The 20,914-nt window shown below is 41.3% G+C and overlaps 1 protein-coding gene across 1 annotated transcript; it reads left to right on the top strand.

Moving 5' to 3' along the window:
* Window positions 1-807: 807 nt before the first annotated feature.
* On the top strand, window positions 808-20,914 carry EDA3 (DnaJ/Hsp40 cysteine-rich domain superfamily protein). Its single transcript, XM_088954790.1, has 5 exons — window positions 808-1,150; window positions 1,647-1,747; window positions 4,117-4,282; window positions 20,499-20,591; window positions 20,718-20,914. Exons 1-5 carry the CDS (start codon window positions 1,066-1,068, stop codon window positions 20,846-20,848), a joined length of 576 nt encoding a protein of 191 aa, XP_088810916.1. The 5' UTR covers window positions 808-1,065; the 3' UTR covers window positions 20,849-20,914.

The raw sequence follows: 20,914 nt of genomic DNA on the forward strand, positions 1-20,914 counted from the left end.
CTAAGCAATGATTTGGAGTCTTAGATCGTAGTTCGTCTTTGCCCCGACTTTGGCGACCTGCCTTTATTGTTGAGCTCGCGACCTCAATCACAACTTAGGTCGGCTTGCAACACCTCGTCTTGGGACGACCTGTAGCACCTCGTCACCGGCCGAAGTGACCTCAACGCAAGGCACGACCTCTCTCTTGAGGGCTTTCCGACCTAACTGAGGACCAGGCGGTGACTTGCAAGATGTGATCGCCAACAAATTTGGCATGCACACCCCAATACTCCCAGATTTCTCAGAAGTTGGCCCGCACGAAGTGACCTTAACATGCATAGTGGCTGAAGTGACCTCAACGTTCATAGCGGTTACCTCCAAGGATTTCGGACCGATAAGACACGACCTCTCAGAAATCTCGGATGCGGTGCATGAAACCTACACCAAACAATGCCTATATAAAGGCACCAACCCCAATGACACAGAATACGCGCGATTACTCACATTCAAGTTCATACTTAACTCGCAAAGATACAGTATACTGACTTAAGCATTGGAGCGGTCTCACTGGGTCTTCCACCCTAGTTCCTTTGAGCATTGTTTTGTAGATTGATTCAGTTCACCATGCGGGTACGTCTAGGTAATTCCCCAAATAGGAACTTCCAGATCGTGCACCATCAGCTTCTGTGTTAGCATTTGGGTGCAGAAATCTGAAGTTGGAAAGTGGAGAATAGCGGTATTATGTTTGTGAAACCAAATATTCAAGCCCGTGCTCAGCACGGGTAACTCCGCCTGTTTTATTACGTGGAACCGTATCACAGCCCGCTGAACCGCTAAAATGTTCAAGCTCGTCCGTTAACAGGACCCACGAAATCTTTGCATAGCCTTTACGGTATGGCCACGTATACATATGAAAGAATTATCTCCTTGGTTTGGTTATGACTACATTTGCGACTCATAGCGCCCAGAAGGAGCGAGAGCCGGGTCTAGACTAGAGAATAGAAACTGGAGTCTGAAGTGAAGATTGAAGACAAGACAGATAGGGAGAGAGTGAGAGAGAGTGAGAGAGAGAGAGAGAGGGAGGAAATGGGAATGGCTTCTCATCTCTCTCCTCTCCAGCCTTCAATCGCTCCTCGTTTTTCTCTCATCAACAACTGTGGCCTCAAGAGCTGTAACTTCGCTTTCTCTTCTTTTCCTGTTTAGAATCCGACATATCTCTTCTGGAAAATTGAAAAAAAAAAAAGATTTGGATTGTTGTTCGGTGTTGGAAGCTAATGAAATTCTTCGACTTGAGAAATTCCTTGTCTGTCTTTCAGAAAATGAAGTTTTGCTCGTCTTTGCAACCCTTCATGTCAATTTCTTTTTTACTTTATCTACTGGTTTATTTTATTTTTCTTTCTATTCTTTTCTTTTTGCAGAGTATTTTGCACATATAATCTTACGGGTATTTTTAAAGGGACTTTCATTATCTATATATAACAGTTTATGCACAAAATCCAGTTATCTAAACTGTATCTAATGCTTATATTGTCAATTATGTGTTGAAAACAATTATTGGATTCGTTTGTGAACTTCTTTTACTTCCCATCGTGTCATTAGGGGATTCCTTCTGGTATATTGCTAATGGTTTTCATTCAAGTTATTATATTAAAAATTTAAAATGGCAGCCAAATCTAAGTCGGTTGGGTTGTACGTGAAATCTGGTATAGAAGATGACAGCCGTGCAACAAGTATTCCGGACGAATCCTCTGGGCACCAACATATCAAGGTCGGTTTTTATTTTGCAGTGCCCCTTTGAATTTACACCGTCTAATTTACAGTTTGTACAGTGTTGTGGAAGATGGAGTAGCTTGTCAAGTCGACCATGCCAAATGAGTTATAGGGCTCCTTTTAGCCAAACAACAAAATAGAGAAGTCAACAACTCAAATACGAGGAGATAACCTCCTTTGACATATAGTAGATTTGTTTAACTTTAGCTCTCAAGTAGGTATGAGATAGGACTAGTGGATTGTGCTTATGAGTAATGACATTAAGCCACAACATCCGAGACACTCACATGCATTTATGGAGTTGACATTATCACACTCCCATTTGGAGCTTGTCCATGTGAAATTGTACTGCTGATAACATTCATCACATGCCAAAGCCCCTTGTGAATGAAAAGTGGTTTCATGCTTCTTCCTCAATTAATCTCATGATGGCTTATATGGAGACCTGTAATGCCAATGACTATGCTTCCATATTCAAAGATTAAAATAACATACTAGTTATCACCTATCCAGATTTGCACAAATAATAGGAGTTCCACCTTCACTTGCTTATATGTATTTCTTTTGATTGCTTTGAAATAATAATTGTGTGATTTCTTAAGTCCAAAGCAGTGATCTGTCATTGCATTTGGATATGAGTGCTCTTGTGCAAGCCCTACAACCTCCCCATTATATTTGCATTTAGGAGTGTTGAAAAATTTGTTGGAACCAAGGTTTAAAATGTCGATGTCGGTGGATATGTCGGTCATCCAAATATAAGAAACATGTCGGAAATGTCATATGGAAATATTGTAAAAATTATAGACATGGTGGAAACATTGTAAAATATGCAAAATATAGAATGATATTTTATGAAATGACAAAAGAAGCATAGGCACACCTTTTTAAATTATTGTCTTGTTCCAAGTTATTAAACAAAACTAAGAAACTAGGATTATAGACAAAAAGTATACATTTTGAAGTTGCCTTGTAAAACTTAAGCTTTAGAACTTAATGATAGAATTAGTTAAAGCAAAATTTAAACTCATAGAAAATGTAAATGATTGTAACAGATCAACCAAATAATCTACTACAGAAACAAAAACTATTATTTAACTTCATGTTTGAAGTGAATATTGAGCTAGCTCAAAGTTGTAATCATGTAAGTTAGGTGGGCAATAACTTGTTACTTCACATATCTACAATATTGTCACCAACTTATGTTAAAATACTATCTCTTGTACTCCACATAGTACTAGTAGTGTTCAAAAGGAATATGTCAATTCTAGTAAAATTACATGTTGCTACCCATGGAAGTGAAAATGGAAATATGCCGTGGGTACTATCTCTTGTACTCCACGTAGGTCTAGTAGTGTTCATTGGGGAAATGTTGATTCCAGTAAAATTTCATGTTGCTACCCATGGAAATGGAAATATATCGTGGAAATAGTAGGGAAGTTAGGGACAATTTAAACTATGGTTGGAACTCTTTAGAATGATTCTAGTAATGAGAGAGCACTTCTTTGATATGGACTTTCTTTGTACTGAAAACTTTCTCAAATAAATGACATAGCTCCAGTTTGTAATGGAGCTTGAGAATTTCAGTTTATACTTGTTTTCTGATTTTTCCATCTATGCAGTCTATATGATCATCATTATTTATCCAACTTTTCCTGATTGGTGGGCATGAAAGCTTTATTTAAAGAAAAGTGTGAATGGATACAAAATAAGGTTGTTAGCTCAATGCTTAATAGCATACCACCTTCTACACCCAAAACAAGATTCTACCTGTAGACAAAATCTCTATGTCTCAGACCCTTAAGCTCATTATGAAAAGAGTCCAGTTCACCAAGAGATGAAAAAATGTAACTGAAGATGCACTGGACCTATGATTTTTTTTGATAACTATTTTTTTATGTTGCAAAAAAAACTATTGTATAGAAAAAGGAACCATAGACTACAAATATTGCTCCTAGATCACACAAGAACCAGAAATCCATGACAGAACTGATCTCACATAGAGGAGGAGCCTACCATGGTATCTGGAATACAAAGCAGATAAACACCCAAAGAAGGGTGTGGCTGGGCATAAGTGGAAGAGGTGATGCACATTTCCTTCAGAAGACCTACACTTAGCACAACAATTCTGGAGGTGATGACTCAGTAGACCTCCATTATTAAGTGACTCACACTCAAAATGCCTTGAGGTGCATGTGGAAGTGTGGATTTATCTGAGTTGTATGCCTCTAGCTGTTTGCATTATTTTTGAATATTAATGTTCTCTACTAATGTGTTGCCCTCTCTTATCATATGATATGGATTTCATCATATGCTAGAGCATATATCATACCTTCTATCAAGTGAATACATACCTACTTTTTTTTGCAGAGAAATGGGGTTTTAGTCTCACGGCGCCAGTGTCTTGCTTGTTTATGTTCAAGTCTAGCTTTGATAAATGTTTCCACCACTTCTATGTCTGTACCAAAAGCAATTGCTTTGGAAGGAAAAGAAAGCCCTGTTTGTCGGAACTGTGGGGGTAGTGGCGCCATAATCTGTAAGTATATTGCTTTTAATTATATTTATTTTCATCTTATTTTAGTTTTAACTTAAGTTAGTCAAAGATGTCATCCAGATTGTGTGCCTAAAACTGAAATTACACGTTTTTTCTGATCAATATTTTACTTTGTCACTGTGAAATGCTTCATCAGCTCTCCCACAAGCATATGTAAAATGGATGTAGATCCATAAATTTTATCCTGTTTAAGTGGTGGGTTCGTTTATGAGGAGACCTTGGGATCTCCAAATTTGTTTAAATATTTGCAGCTATTTTACAATTATGTTTCATAGAGCAAGTCCTGACAGTATAAGACTTGTATGCCTGTTGTCAAACAATCATATTAAAGGCAGTCCATATTTTTAGACACCAAGATGTGATCCTCTTACAAAAACAGTTATCTATATCCATCTGGGCTTTTTTTATTAGTAACAGTAAAAATATTATTATATTTTTGTAAACTGGCAAAGTATTATATTATTTTACGAATAATGTAACTCTGTATAAGTAAAAAGTGTCATAGTACCCCTTACTTTGGTCCAAATACTACTGCCTGCTCTTTACTTCCCTTTTTCTTTTCTCTTTTACAAAGTTATCCCATGTGAAACCTGCCGTTAGTATGGTTGATTTCTGTCCACACCCTGCCTTGTTAGTGTCTTGAGCCGCATAATTGGCTGATGTAGGTGTCCATCTGTATATAACTACCAGCTGCCTTGCCATCTTTTTAATATCCTGAGCTTCATGTCTATAGTGCCACGCTCTGTTTGTATAACATGGGAAATCATCAAATTTCTGAAATTTAAATTTTTAGCAAGCCTCAATCCTTGTTGAACTACCATTGCTCTATATATATTTTTTAAAAGAGGTAAGGTAAAATTTATTTATGATGAAAAGATTATCATACAACACTCCCTAAGGCGTGACTTCGTCGGCATTGATGGCTTTCGCCGGCAGAAAAAGATCTCACCGGCAGTAGCCTACTGAAAGGAATGGCTTTCGCTGCCATCAAAAGATGGGACCAGGGTATCTCGATCAGAAGTGGGAACATTTTCCCTCAAGAGAGATGGGGGACAGGCCGGAAAAAAATGGTTACCTTGGGTTTGGCTGTCGGAAGGTAAGGTGAGCATTAAAGCTAACCAGCAACACCTTTTCCTGGAAGTAGATGCCGGAGGAGTGGAAAGGCGGAAGGATTTTCTTCAGGCGTGCCTGGTTGGGTGTTTGACCGGAAAGACTTGAGGGTGGAGGAGGTAGGTCAATGGGTGTCTAAAGCTTGGGGTTGTCCAAAAGGCATTGAGGTGCGTAGGCTTGATGGAGAGTATTGGCTCTTCATCCTCCCTTCTCAGGCAGACGCTAGAAGAGTGGTGAACTTTGGCTCCAGATGTTTCAAAGGTTCTCTGTTGCACCTCGAACATTGGTCAGACTCATCTGGAACTTGGCAATCCTCCAAGGGCATACTTGGTTTTGTGTGGGTAAGGGTCTATGGTTTGCTGTTACACCTTTGGAGCACGAACCTTTCCAGAGGCATAGGGGACCTCTGCGGAGGCTTTTTGGAAGCCGATAACTTTGAAGCTGGTAAAGGTAGTGTAGAGATTTTTTGGGTAAAAGCACGCTGGTCAGGGGTACCTCCTCCAACGGTTAATGTAGTAGTAGGTAATTCAATGTATGTGGTTACAATCTGGCTAGAGATAAAGCCGGAAAAGATGCCGGTGCCGGCGGATTTTTCTGAAGTGGTACAAGTCGAGCAGATCCTGATTCAGCAAGCTCTGGCAGGATTCTCCATTGCCGACGACACCAAAGGGAGGTTGGAAAACTCCGGTGGTTTAGAGCAGCAGGCGGAGGAGTGTTCTGCCACTTTGGAAGTTTCTAGGGCTCATGACAATGCCAGAGATGGAGAAGAAGATGGTTGGCAGACAGTCAGGGGAAGGAGGAAGAAACATCAGAACCATAGGATGGATTTTGGATCGAATGATCAAGAAGGAAAGGTGGGTCGGATTGACTTGAGAAAGGGGTTTAAATCTTTTCAAATTTTAAAAAACATGGAAGTAACGGACGAAGATCCCTTTTTAGACCGCTTAGCAGGCGTGGTTTTGGACCAGTTCAAGTCGAAGGGGTGAGATTTGGAACTGGCTATTTTGGGCGAACCGAGTCAGACTGATCATCCTAGTGGGCCTGGCCCAGTTCGGTTAAAAAGCCCTCCTAGAATGGTGTTTAAGGTAAAGCCTCCGAAGAAAGGATCAAGAAAGGGGAAAGAGGTGGCAGTGTCTGCTTCTTCTTCAGAAGAGTCAGACACAGAAGAACCTTTCTCGCAGGATGACGGTAGTTCTATCTCAACCTTCATAGAAAGCTGGTCCAGAAGTAAAACCTCGAGGCAGGAGACAGATGGAACCGAGCTCTTTGACTCATCAACCAGTCCCTTCGCCTCCGGTGGCTCAGGACTGTAGGGGCCCAGAAGGGACATAGGCCTTTCGGGGGGGGGGGAGTGGACAAGGAGGTGATCCTCTTTGCCTAGATACAGAAAGGGAGAGTTCTATGGACGGTGTTTTGTTGCAAAGGAATACGGAAGACTCAGTTATGGCAGGGGCTTTGACTGTGTTAAAAGGTTCATCACCTCTCTTCCAGGAACCATTAGCAATGATTTTACTAGGAAACAAAGAAGCTGTTGGTCCCCTTTCAGTGTCTCAACATCAGATGGTTAACCTAAGGTACGCAAAGGAGGAAGAGGTATCGGCATGGATGCTGTCTAAGCTGTTGTTGTTTGGGGAGTTTCTGGGTATCTCTATAAGAGGCTTGGAGGATGAAAAAAAAGCTTTTTTGGTTGCAATTGAGAATAGACACTTAATGGAGAAGGGCAAGAAGGACCAGAGGCAATCTAAAGAGCTGTTGTGTCTGGCTTGGGGCCTTAATAATGGTGGAGGGGCAGGGAGCCGAAATAGCAGATCCGTAAGAAGAAAATTTATGGAGAATTTGAAATTGATTTCGTGGAATGTGAGAGGACTTGGCTCTGGTAGGAGACTGGTGATTGGGAATTTTTTGAAGGAGAAGAAACCTGATACCCTTTTGTTGCAGGAAACGAAACTCCAAAATTTCAGCTCCAGAATAGTGAGAAGTGTATGGGGTTTTGGCCCATGTGATTGGCTATTACTAGAGTCAGTTGACACTCCTGGCGGTGTAGCTGTAATTTGGAACACAAGCAGCTAGATAAAGAGATTGGCAGATTTTCTGTTTCAGTTAGACTGCACTGGATCCCATCTGATGTTTCTTTGGTTGTGACTGGAGTTTATGGCCCCGTTGAGTCCAGCCTAAAAGAAGCTTTCTGGGCGGAGCTAGAGGGTGTGAGAAGGAAGTGGAGTGGACCCTGGACAATCGGTGGGGAGTTGATTGATCTGCCTCTGCCCGGGGTGTCCTATACTTGGACTAACAACCAAGAGCAGCCTTCTCTGGTCAGATTGGATAGGTTTGTAATTTCCAATGAATAGGAGAAACTCTTTCCCAATTCGATTCAAGAAGCACTTCCGAGACCAGTTTCAGAACATGTGCTCTTGCCAGCTGAACATAAATGGAATTAGAAGACAGGGTCAACCTTTTAGGCTGGATCACTGTTGACTGGGAGAGGAAGAGTTTGATTCCTTTGTCAAGAAGTGGTGGGCTGAAGCTTCTTTTGAAGGCACTGCGAGTCATATCTTAAGCAAGAAGCTCCAATGGCCTAAAAGCAAAATAAAGGAGTGGCAAAAGGATAGGCAGAAAGCTGATTAATCAAAAAAGTTGAATGTCTGAAGATCATTAAGGAACTGGACCTTCTGGAAGAAGCAGGTCCCTTGGGGGGAAGACCAAAGGCTGAAAAGGTTGCTTGTTAAAAAGAAATTTGATGTGTTGCCTTTTCAGGAGGAGGTCAAGTGGAGGCAAAGATCAAGAATCAAGTGGTTAAAGGCAGGCGACAGTAATACTGCCTTCTTCCACAAAATGGCCAATGCAAGACGGAGAGTTAACTCAATTTTGAGGCTACTGTCAGTTTCTACTGTTAGTTATAGATGGTTGTGAGGTGCAGGAGAAAGGAGAAATTGAGAAGGCTACTGTCAGTTTCTACGAGAACTTACACAAAGAACAGTGCAGATTTAGGCCAAAGCCAGAGGGGCTGAGTTTCAAAAGCCTTTCTGGGCAAGAGGCAGAAGAGCTGGAAAAGCCTTTCTCAGAGGTTGAAATCAAGAAAGCTGTGGATGAGCTGGAAGGGGAGAAGGCTCCTGGACCCGATGGTTTTACCATCTGTTTCTTTAAAAAATATTGGGAGCTAGTCAAACAAGATTTTCTAAGTGTCTTTGAGGAATTCTATACTTTGGCAGCTTTTGAGAGGAGTCTGAATTCAACCTTCATCTCCTTAGTCCCTTAGAAGAATGGAGCCGAAGAGCTGAAAGATTTCAGACACATCAGCTTGTTAGGGAGTGTTTATAAGATCTTGGCTAAAGTGCTAGCTACAAGATTAAGGAAGGTCATGAGCCCTCTGATTTCCAGCTATCAAGGTGCTTTTGTAAGCAACAGACGTATACAGGACAGTGTCTTAGTTGCCAATGAACTCATTGACTTGAAAGTTAGGAGTGGGAGGGCAGGTCTGGTTTGTAAAGTAGACTTAGAGAAGGCTTACGATCATGTAAACTGGGCTTATCTAGATTACATGTTGGACAGAAATGGAGAAACTGGATGAAAGTTAGTATCACAACCTCTAGTTTCTCAGTTTTGATCAAAGGGGCAGCTAAAGGCAAGTTCAGAAGTTCGAGGGGTTTAAGACAAGGTGACCCTCTGTCATCTTAGCTGTTCTTGATAGTAATGGAGGGCTTAAGCAAAATGACTGAGAGAGTGGCAGAGTCAGGCCTGCTGGGAGGTTTTGAGATCAGTCCTGGAGGTACAAGAGTCTCATTTGCAGTATGTTGATGACACTAATTTTTTGTGAGGTTTCTCCGAAGCAGGTCCTTAATCTCCGCTTCCTTTTGAGCTGGTTTGAGGTGGTGTCAGGCATGAAAGTTAGCTTCTCTAAAAGTGAAATGCTACCAGTTGGGGCCATCTCGAATCTTCAAGAGTTGGCTGAAGTGTTGGGGTGTAAAACAGGTAAATTCCCCTCCTCTTACCTTGGTCTTCCCTTAGGAGCAAAGAGTAACTCAAGCATCATTTGGAATCCTGTTTTGGAAAGAGTTGATAGAAAACTTGCCTCATGGAAAGCTAGATATCTCTCCAAAGGGGGTAAACTGGTTTTGGTTAAGAGTGTTCTGGCCAGCTTGCTGACCTACTATATGTCTCTCTTCTTGATGCCCACGGAGGTGGCTGTGAAGATTGAGAAAAAGATGAGGGACTTTCTGTGGCAAGGGTGGAAAGACTCCTCGAAATACCACTTGGTAAAGTGGGAAGAAATATGCAAGCCCATTTCCCATGGTGGGCTTGGGAAGCTGGTTTTGGAGATCCTCCACTGAGAGTCAGGAGCTGTGGAGGATGTTAGTAGTCAAAAAATATGGTTTTAGTGAAAATGGTTGGGATGCCGGAGGGTCACAGAAATCTTTTGGGTGTAGTGTATGGAAAGGTGTTTATAAAGCCTATACTCTTTCATCAGAGGTATTTCTTATAAAGTAAGCGATGGTAGGCGACTGAAGTTCTGGTTGGATCCTTGGTGTGGTAACTTCTCTCTAAAAGAAAGGTTCGCTGTTTTGTATGATGCAGCTGAAGAAAATTTGGTGTTGGTTGCAGATTGTTTTGCACAGGTGGGAGGGGTTCTAGTTTGGTCCCCTGCTTTCAGAAGGAATTTCAACGACTGGGAGTTGGATCAGGTGGCTGAACTGCTCTCTGTGATTCAAGAACAACACCCAGATCTGCAATCTGAGGATACTAGATGCTGGTTGTGGTCCAAATCTGGTTGTTTTACTGTCAAATCTTTCTATATGGGAGAGGGCAACTCCTTTGAAAGTCAAATTTTTTCTGTGGGTAGCCGCTAAAGGAAAATGTCTCACCAAAGGAATGTTGAGTAGGAAGGGTTTCAGCTTATCAGATTTAAACTGTCCCTTGTGCAATTTGACTCCAGAAACAGCAAATCACCTTTTTTTACACTGTGGTTTCACAGCGAGGTGTGGCAGCACTTCCTTAGAGCTATAAATCTGAGTTGGTGCTGGCTGGAATCAGTCTTTGGTTTGCTACAAGGGTGGAGAGTTCTTGGTATGTCCAAGGAAGGAAAGCTAGCATGGTCTGCCGTTCCAGCTGCTGTTTTATGGGCAATCTGGATAGAAAGGAACAATAGGATTTTTGAACCAAAAAACAGAACTGAGGATGGGGTGATTAACTTTGTAGTGGAAGAGTTGAGAAGCTGGTTGTCTAGTTCTGATTTGTTTAAAGATGTTTTTTGTTCTGGGGCTTTTTTGAGGGTGAACTTTTTTGGGGGGCTGTAAGGTTGTTTGTTTATTCTCTTGTACAGTCTTTTTACAGCTCATACTGAATACAGCACTTTACTTTACTTTTCAGAAAAAAAAAAAAGATTATCATACAAGAACGGGGGAAACCACAAGCCAGTTCACCCCCAAAGGATATGATCATAACTCCCACAAACTTAACTGAGCTAAGAATCACAAACAAGTTCTGATTACAAAACTCGGGGATGATAGAAAGCCAAGAAGCAAGTCTTGCCACAATACACTGGATTAACACTTCCAATTCTTGATTCCCTTGGATTACCAAGATTGAACCTAGTAGAAATCACTGATTGTAGATTTAGTTGAATTTCTTGTGAAAGGAAAAGGCGAGGAAGATAAAGATTTCAGTAGTAGAGAAGAAAAGAGAGGGAGAAAAGAGAGGGAAAAAAGAGTAGGAAGTCAACCAGGATTCTTGAAATAACCCTAGCCGCCAACCCCTCATTATATTTATACTTAATTTAAAGGATGAGATATTACAAGGATGCCCTTAGTAGGGCGGCTACTAATGTAGCTGAACAGTCATAACTTAAAAACATAAACTAATGGGCCTAAAGCCCAACAACTTCCTAACTAAATAGCTTAAAATAAGAATAAAAAAACTAGGCCCAACTCAACACTCCCCCTCAAGTTGGGAGTAAATGTCACATATTCCCAACTTGCGTAAATCATGCTCTAGCTTGTTCTTTGCAACACCTTTTGTGAGAACATCCGCGAGCTGCAGATCAGAAGCAATGTATGGAAGACAAACTTCTCCAAGAGTTACTCTTTCTCTGATAAAATGTCTATCCACTTCAATGTGCTTAGTTCGGTCATGCTGGACTGGGTTATGGGCATTGTTAATTGCTGCCTGGTTATCACAGTATAACATCATAGGTTCTTTTGCCTGTACACCAATTTCTTCTAATAGGGAATGGATCCAAAGAAGTTTCGAAACTCCATATGCCATGGCCCTGTATTCAGCTTCAACACTTGATCTTGCCACCACTATTTGTTTCTTACTCTTCCACGAGACAAGGTTACCCCCAACAAGGGTGCACACTCCTGAAGTTGATCTCCTGTCATCAAGGCATCCTGCCCAATCTGCATCTGTATAAGCCTCTAGTTTCAACTGCCCATGATCAGTAAACAATATGCCTCTGCCCGGGTGTCCCTTCAAATAAGCAAGAATCCTGTCAGCTGCTTCCCAATGCTGGTCTCATGGAGCATGCATGTATTGATTTACCACACTTACTGCATAGGAAATGTCTGGTCTTGTCATACACAAGTATAGCAGCCGACCCACAAGTCTCTGATATCTCACAATGTCCTTTACTGGTTCACCTTCTGATGCATTGATTCTATGGTTCTGATCAATAGGGGCACTGATTGCCTTCATTCCAAGCTTCTTTATCTTTTGAAGAAGATCCAAGACATACTTCCTTTGAGAGATAAAAATTCCATGTTTTGATCTTGCAACTTCAATGCCTAGGAAGTATCTTAGTTCTCCAAGATTCTTATTTTCAAATTCTTTATGTAGATTCCTTTTCAGACAATCAATCTCACTTAGGTCATTCCCCGTGACAACAATATCATCCACATAAACAATTAGGATTGACACCAAAGATCCCCTTTGCTTCACAAACAAGGTATGATCGGATTGAGTCTGAGTGTATCCAAAAGCAATCAAGGCCTTTCTGAATCTGTCAAACCATGCTCTGGGAGATTGTTTCAAGCCATAAAGTGACTTCTTAAGCCAGCATACCTTTCCGTTTTTAGTATCACTGTAAAAGCCATCGGGAAGATTCATATACACTTCCTCTTGCAGATCCCCATTTAGGAAAGCATTCTTCACATCAAGTTGAAACAAGGGCCGAGAGTATGAGGCAACAAGAGAAAGAAGTATCTGAACAGAGGTCATCTTTGCAACTGGTGCAAAGGTCTCTAAGTAATCAACACCATAGGTTTGTGTGTACCCTTTTGCAACAAGTCTTGCCTTGTACCTTTCTATACTTCTATCTGCCTTATATTTTACCGTGTAAACCCATCTGCATCCAACTGTCTCTTTGCCTTCTGGTAGATCCACAATGTCCCATGTCTGATTCTTAATCAAAGTTGCCAATTCTTCCTGCATAGTTGTCTTCCATTCAGGTTTGGAGAGAGCCTCACTAACACCCTTGGGTATAAACACTGAGTCAAGGGAGGAAAGAAAAATACGGTAGGAAGGAGAAAGTCCGCTGTAGGATAAGTACTGTGAAATGCAATGAGCAATACACTTTCTTTCCCTTTTCTGAGAGCAATAGGAAGATCAAAGTTATCTGTAACAAGGTTAGTGGAATCAATGGGAACTGAAACAGTAGCGAGACCAAGAGGAATACCTGAATCTATGTCAGTTGAATCTGGAGTCTCCAAGGAATCGACAAGAAGTGATGTGAATTCTGCTGTAGTAGAATCAACCTCCTTGTGAAGTCTCTGTCGTAAGTAATGCTGAGAAGCAGGACGCAAAGGAGGTGGTAAGGTGGGTGACACAGGATGGTCAAGCACTGGAGTAGACACATGGATTGGAATTGGGAGAGGAATAGACTGCTGACTCACTTCCCCGAAACACTCCCCTTGAGAATGATTCTTTGAAAAGAAATATGTGGATTAAAAAAAAGTGATATCCGTGGTAACATACCGGCTCCCAGAGATTGGATCGTAGCAACAATACCATTTCTGATTTTCTGCACATCCAAGGAAGACACACTTCTTTGCCTTGGGATCAAGCTTTGAGCGGTGAGGACCAAGGACATGTGCAAAGCAGACACACCCAAACACCCTGAGAGGAATATGAAACATCTCCCCCTCAGGAAAAAGGAGACTGAATGGGTTGTTGAATCCAAGTATACGAGAGGGCACCCTGTTAATCAGATAGACTGCTGTGACAACTGCATCACCCCAAAACCGAACTGGAACTGTAGATGTGCTCATCATGGTTCTTGCAATCTCAACAATGTGTTTGTTCTTCCTTTCTGCAACACCATTCTGCTGTGGACTGTAGGGACAACTGCTCTGATGGACAACACCATATTCTAACAGATATGAAGCAAGGTATTTTTCTAAATATTCCCTGGCATTGTCTGATCTGAACACCTTTATTCTTGTTCCAAACTGTGTTAACACCATCTGATGAAATTGCCTCACCAAGGATGGTACTTCATCACGGGATCTCATCAAGTAAATCCAAGAGTATCGTGAGAAATCATCCACAAATAAGAGAAAATATTGATAGCCTCCCATAGAAGGAACATGATAAGGTCCCCACACATCCAAATGAATAACATAAAAAGAAGAATACCTTTTATTATTAGGTTTAAATGAATGTCTACAATGCTTTCCAAGTTGACAACCTTCACACTCCAGACTTGACAAATGATTATGCTAAAGCATAGTTTGACCCACAAACCCTGACTCACTATCCCTGCTGACATGATGACTTTGATGAGGAGGAAGAACATCCAGGAGGTAGATCCCATTCACTTCACGACCACTCCCAATCATCCTCTTTGAATCTAGATCCTGCAAAATACAATGACCCGGAGAAAAAATTGCTGAATAGTTCAGGTTCTTAATCAAACTACTAACGGATAACAAATTAGTGCTCAATCTAGGAACATGAATGACTGAGGGTAGAGAAATAGAATCACTAATCTTGACAGATCCCTTCCCAGCAATAGGAACATGGGATCCATCAGCTGTGGAGACCCTATCTCTGCCAGAGCAGAGCTGGTAAGAAGAAAAAATAGTAGAACTATGGGACATGTGCTCTGAGGCTCCAAAATCTATAATCCAAGGAGGTCCCTCCTTACCTGAAGTAAAAAACATAATTTGCAGTGACGTGTGAACTACCTGTGTGAGCAAAGGCAGTAGAGTGGACTCCACCAGTGCCACCTGTACCTTGTTGTCTGCTTGTTGCTAAACTAGAGCTGGTTGTATCCCGCAGGTTCAAAAGTTTCCCATACCTCTCAAGTTCGGCCCTTACTGCAGCAACTGCAATAGACTCCATAGCAGTTGTAGTAGGAGGGGCCGGAATGTCACCATTAATTGCCATGTGTGCATTTCCCTTTTTATTTTTCAGTCTAGTCGGCACAAGATGTGGGTGAAGCTTCTAGCAAGTATCTCTTGTGTGTTTAGGCTTCTTACAATAGTCATAGATGAAATCTCTTTTATCTTCCTTCTTGATTTCACTGCCACCCCGATCTCCACTTTGTTTAGGTTTCACAGTACTCACCATGGCAGGTTAATCAAAAACATGATTTTTCATCATCACATCTCTCCTGCTCCTCTCCTCTGACACAAAGGCATATGCCTAGGAGAGGGTAATATTGTCCCTGGAAAGAAGATGTTGTCTTGCAATATCATACTTAGGATTAAGGCCAGCAAGAAATTCAAACACCCTATACTTCTCTAGATGTTTCTGATAGGTAACTGCATCCTTAGTGGTTTCCTAAGCAAATGTCTCTAAATGGTCAATCTCTTGCCACAGGGTTTTAAGGGCTAAAAAATAGGCTGCAACAGGTCTATCTCCTTGCCTTGTAGAAATAATCTGATTTCTCAACTGATAAGCCCTAGAAACATTCTCCCTCTGTGAATAGATTTCTGCAACCCCATCCCATATTTCCTTAGTTGTATTTGCCCATAAAATTTTTTTACCTATATGGGGCAACATGAAATTTCACAACCAAGTCATCACCATATAATTCTCCTGTACCCACCGGGAGTTGCTAGTTTCGGGTTTCACTTCCTCACCAGTGATATACCCTAATTTCCCACGAGCACCAATGGCCATCTTTTGCAGATTGTGACCATTCTAAGTAATTTGCACCATCCAACCTAACTGTAGTAATGGTCCCAGTCCTAAAAAGGTCTCCAACACCTCTTCCCACTGGTCCCATTTCACTCCCGGGCTTATTTTCAACTCCGTGACCCTCCATGCTTCTCAAAAAATGTAAAGAAAATAACTGAAATATGTAGCAAGATCAAACAAAACACTTATGGAACCAACAACACCTTTCTGGTGTCCTAGATTGTCTTCCCACAAAAGATTCATTTTCTGTAGGACGGGGCGAAGAGAGAGAAGAGGCATCCATTCTCTCTAGAAGCCTCCAAATCAGGCAGGACTTGAACCGCCCCTTATAGAAAACTCCAAGGAACCCTAAAAAATTAGGGTGCCACTTCCTAGGTCAAAATTGAAGAGTCCAACAAAAATATGACTCTTCCCCTTTCTTCGATTTTTCCTGATTTTGATGAGAAACCCTAGACCAGCAACAGGGCACACAGATCCACCAAAAAATCCAAAAACTGGGCTTACCTGAGAACTTCGATCAGCCTCTTAAATCACCATACCGATCTAGGGCTGCATGAGGAAACAACTCAAGGAACCTTCGGCCTGCTCTGATACCAAAGTAGAAATCACTGATTGTAGATTTAGTTGAATTTCTTGTGAAAGGAAAAGGGGAGGAAGATAAAGATTTCAGTAGTAGAGAAGAAAAGAGAGAGAAGAGTAGGAAGTCAACCAGGATTCTTGAAATAACCCTAGCCGCCAACCCCTCATTATATTTATACTTAACTTAAAGGATGAGATATTACAAGAATGCCCTTAGTAGGGTGGCTACTAATGTAGCTGAACAGTCACAACTTAAAAACATAAACTAATGGGCCTAAAGCCCAACAACTTCCTAACTAAATAGCTTAAAATAAGAATAAAAAGCAACTAGGCCCAACTCAATAAACCCATCAAAGTTCAACTTATTATTGAAGGGGTGGAGACCAAACCTAAGATAGGTCCCCTCTACCTGAGGAAGGGCTTGCAACAATATGTTTTTTTTTTTTCTTTGGAAGGTGGCAACCAATTTATAAAGAAAAGGAAAAGGCTATAACCTTTGCAGCTGGCTACAAAGGAGCATACAGTCGCCGAATAAAAAAGCATGATACAAAGAATGGTGTGGACATGTATTGGGAGCAGTAGCAGCAATGATCCGGTGTTCTCATCCTATCCAATTCGGAAACAACTGTCTTATCCATTCGGCAAATTAGATTACACTATCTTGTTATTCTTATCTTATCTTATTAAGTTAGTAGATTAGATTATCTTATCTTATTAGGTTGCCTTATCTTATCAGATTAGGATTAAGAGAGACTTATCTTATTAGATTAGGAATAAGAGAGACTTATCTTATCAGTCTTATCTTATCAAGATAAAGCTGGAGGTCTCCCTAAGAACAGGACTCTTGTAATCTCCTATTTAAGGAGCCACTGTTATTGAATAAAGGCATCCAAAATTTCAGTCAAAGAGAAGAGTAAAGGAGAGTTAGGGTGATCTCTTGGACAAATCACCCCTTAGGTCGCCACGATAGGGTCAGCATGCAAAGGGAGGGGCAAGGGGAAACTAGAGGTTCTCCCCGTGGACCGACCGGTGACGAGATCCTACGCCTGGGCCCATAACATTTGGTATCAGAGCAAGGCGTCATGGGTGATCTGGAGCAGCTGCCATCCAGGGTCCACAAACTCGAGCATCGGCTCGTGGAGACCAACTCAGAAGTACGGGAAATCAAGGACGAAGTCAGGGAGCTACGACATCTGATGGAGTTATTCCTTTCTAGCAAGGAGAGGAACACAAAAGGGGAGGCAGCCACTAGCGGCCACCGACCGGATCTGCCGGAGTCTTCCGACGAGCGGCAGATCGTCAACCAGGGGGCCGCGGTCATTCCCAAGTACAACAGGTTGGAATTTCCGTCGTACAACGGAAAAGGAGATCCCTTGGGTTGGCTGTACCAGTGCGAGCAGTTTTTTTCGCAATCAACGGACAGGCAACTGAGACAAGGTAAGCCTAGCCACCTTTCACCTAACGGAGGAAGTGCAACTCTGGTTCTATCGATTGGAACAGGAAGAACCCGGGCTCAGTTGGACCCAATTCAAATCCTACTGCCTTCTTAGGTTTGGGCCCCCACTGACAAGCAACCCCTTAGGTGAACTGATCAACCTCAAACAGACGGGAACGATGGCTGAATACCAGTGCCAATTCCAGACCCTCCTTGCCAAAGTAGCTTCGGTACGACCAGACCAGCAGGTAGACATGTTCACCGCAGGGTTAGCAGAACCCTTGAGGGTAGATGTGGAGATGCAACACCCCCCCAACCTGGTCACAGTCACGAATATAACTCGCGCCTTCGAACGCAAGCTACAACTCAGCCGCGGAACCTTCAGTATGGGGTGACCTCCATCAACATGGGCATCCCCGGAACCACTCGGAATGGCTCCATATTCAGCAGCCAGCCAAGAACGGAAGCCATAGACGAGCAACAATTCCAGATCAGCATCCAATGTGGGGAGCAGCATTGTTGCACCCCCTATTAAGCACTTGTCCAGGGCTGAGATGGCGGAACGCAGGGTGAGGGGACAATGTTTTAATTGTGATGAACTCTACTCAGCAAGGCACAAGTGCAATAGACTTTTCTGCCTCCTGGTGAAACAAGAGGAAGATGAGGATGAACCCTCTTCATTGGAACCCGATCCAGAAGGACAAAGTCATTCCACCTATCCGGGATTCCTTTGATTGTGTTTCAAGACACCCATCCTGAATTCAAGCTTGAGGACAAGCTCGTAATCTAGGAAGGGAGTAATGATGTGGACGTGTATTGGGAACAGCAGCAGCAATGATCCGGTGTTCTCATCCTATCCAATTCGGCAGCAACAGTCTTATCCATTCGGCAGATTAGATTACACTATCTTGTTATTCTTATCTTATCTTATTAAGTTAATAGATTATCTTATCTTATCTTATTAGGTTGCCTTATCTTATCAGATTAGGATTAAGAGAGACTATCTTATTAGATTAGGAATAAGAGAGACTTATCTTATCAGTCTTATCTTATCAAGATAAAGCTGGAGGTCTCCCTAAGAACAGGACTCTTGTAATCTCCTATTTAAGGAGCCACTATTAGTGAATAAAGGCATGGAAAATTTCAGTCAAGAAAGAGAGCAGAGGAGAGTTGGGTGATCTCTTGAACAAATCACCATTAAGGCGCCAAAATAGGTTCATCAAGAGCAGGGAGGAACAAGGGAAAACAAGAGGTTTTCCCTGTGGACCGACCCATGACGAGATCCTATTCTCGGGCCCTTAACAAAGAACAACATCAACCAGCAAAGGTGTCATCCCACAAAATAGAACCTGGTGATTGGTAAAATGGTTATACTTCAGTCCTCTAAGCATCTTGTTGATCGAGGCCCACTTTAGAAGAGTCTTCTCAACCTTGCCACAAAGCTTCTTGATGGGCAGGGAGACATTTTCAAAAATTTGGTTGTTTCTTTCCCTCCAGATGCACCAACAGATTGCAAAACGCACCATATTCCAGAGAGCCCTCTCCCTTCCACTGATATCATGGATGGAGAAGGCTGAAAAGTTGTCCAAGGTCTTTACTAGGCATTTTTACATTTGGATTTCTACTCTTCTTTTTGAACTACTTTCTTTCTTTGTTATTGTGGGTATATCTCTTGCTTACACTCAGCTACTTCCCTCATTAACTTATTCTTAGATGATATAATGGTGGTTTATTGAATTATCATCATTTTCCTTTTAAGAAAAATAAAGTAATTGCCAGTTCATTATACATGTTAACTAGATCTTATCTTCTTAACATTATGTTCATGTTAGATGGATTCTGTCAGAATCAAATTCTTTGACAAACAGGCTTGCTAAATCTGAGGTTGAAGTGGAATGGGCTCTCTTGTAGTGATTAATTTTTACATCTTTGATTATTGGGTATAGGAGGGCTATCTTTATCCTTTTTGTACGTTTTTTTTTTTGCTGCAATTCTTGTACACTATTATACATCACTCATATACACTCTATTAACTAACTAATTAGGGTGGTGTTTTCATGGCTACTGATTTCCAGTAATCAGAATCACAACATGGTTTCAAAATTGTCTTGAAAATATTTTGACTAAAAAAGGTGTTTACTAAATATCATGCTGATATGGTGTTTCCAAAGCAATTCTTGTAAAAATATATCTGCCAATACCTGTTTTCAGCATATTGATCTCTGTTTTGTATCGAGTCTCTTGAGATGCATCAAGGACATGTGCCACAAAATCCCATAGATACAAATGATTTCTGGAATCAGAGAAATCAACTTTTTGACAATTAATCGAAATTTCAAAATCCAAGGCAACATTTCTATTGCTGATTTTCTGTGAATCAAGAGATTGCAAATGCATTTTATGTGATTATGTTGATGTGGTTTCTTGAGAAAGTGCAGAAGTTGCCAAAACCCACCTAATTAATATAGTTTATACTGTCATCTATTCTGTTATGTGATCTCATTCTTCATTATATCTTTGACTTGCTACTCTAGCATCAATGCCATGCTTGGCATGAAGGCACATATCTTCCCAGGAACGTATCTTTCAATTGCAACTCTAGTGTCAATGCTATGATTCTGACATGAAGAAACTGAAATATGGAGATGTCATTGAGCATTATCTGTACAGAACTAGAGAAGTCAATGGAAACCAGATTCTTAATTTTCTGGGTGGTTTTCCAATATATTAGTTATTTCTTTCCATTACTTTTCTTAGTAATGCTGGTGGGTTGTATTTCATTTCATGCACTTGGAATTACTATCTGCAATAGTCAAATTTTAAACGAACTGTAGAATAACCTTTTGGGGGATATTGATGTCAAAGCATTCACAGTTGACTCCAAAAATGTTGCTGATAGGTTACTCTGTTCCCTAAGATCTCACTTGCTTTTTGGTTCAGGTGATATGTGTGGTGGTACAGGAAAATGGAAAGCTCTGAACAGAAAACGGGCAAAGGATGTTTATGAGTTTACTGAATGTCCAAATTGTTATGGTATGTGCCCTGTTTTCACACTATACTTGTTCTTCTGTTTTTTTGAAAAGGTATCTTGAGTGCTGGTGTGCAGTTTTTATTAAATTAAAATTGTAAGTGTCCTAACTCTAGTCTGTTGTAACACAGGCCGAGGAAAACTTGTTTGCCCAGTTTGTCTAGGAACTGGTTTACCCAATAACAAGGGGCTTCTCCGGAGACCTGAGGCAAAGAAGTTGCTCGATAAAATGTATAATGGCCGGTTGTTGCCAAATTCATAAGGAAATCCTTGATTTTGTATACTGTGGCATGCATTTACTTCAACTTATGATATGCTTTGTTCTAAA

The sequence above is a fragment of the Nelumbo lutea genome, chromosome 7 (assembly GCF_056320005.1).
Source record: "Nelumbo lutea isolate HS-2025 chromosome 7, American lotus-T2T, whole genome shotgun sequence".
NCBI classification, from domain to species: domain Eukaryota; kingdom Viridiplantae; phylum Streptophyta; class Magnoliopsida; order Proteales; family Nelumbonaceae; genus Nelumbo; species Nelumbo lutea.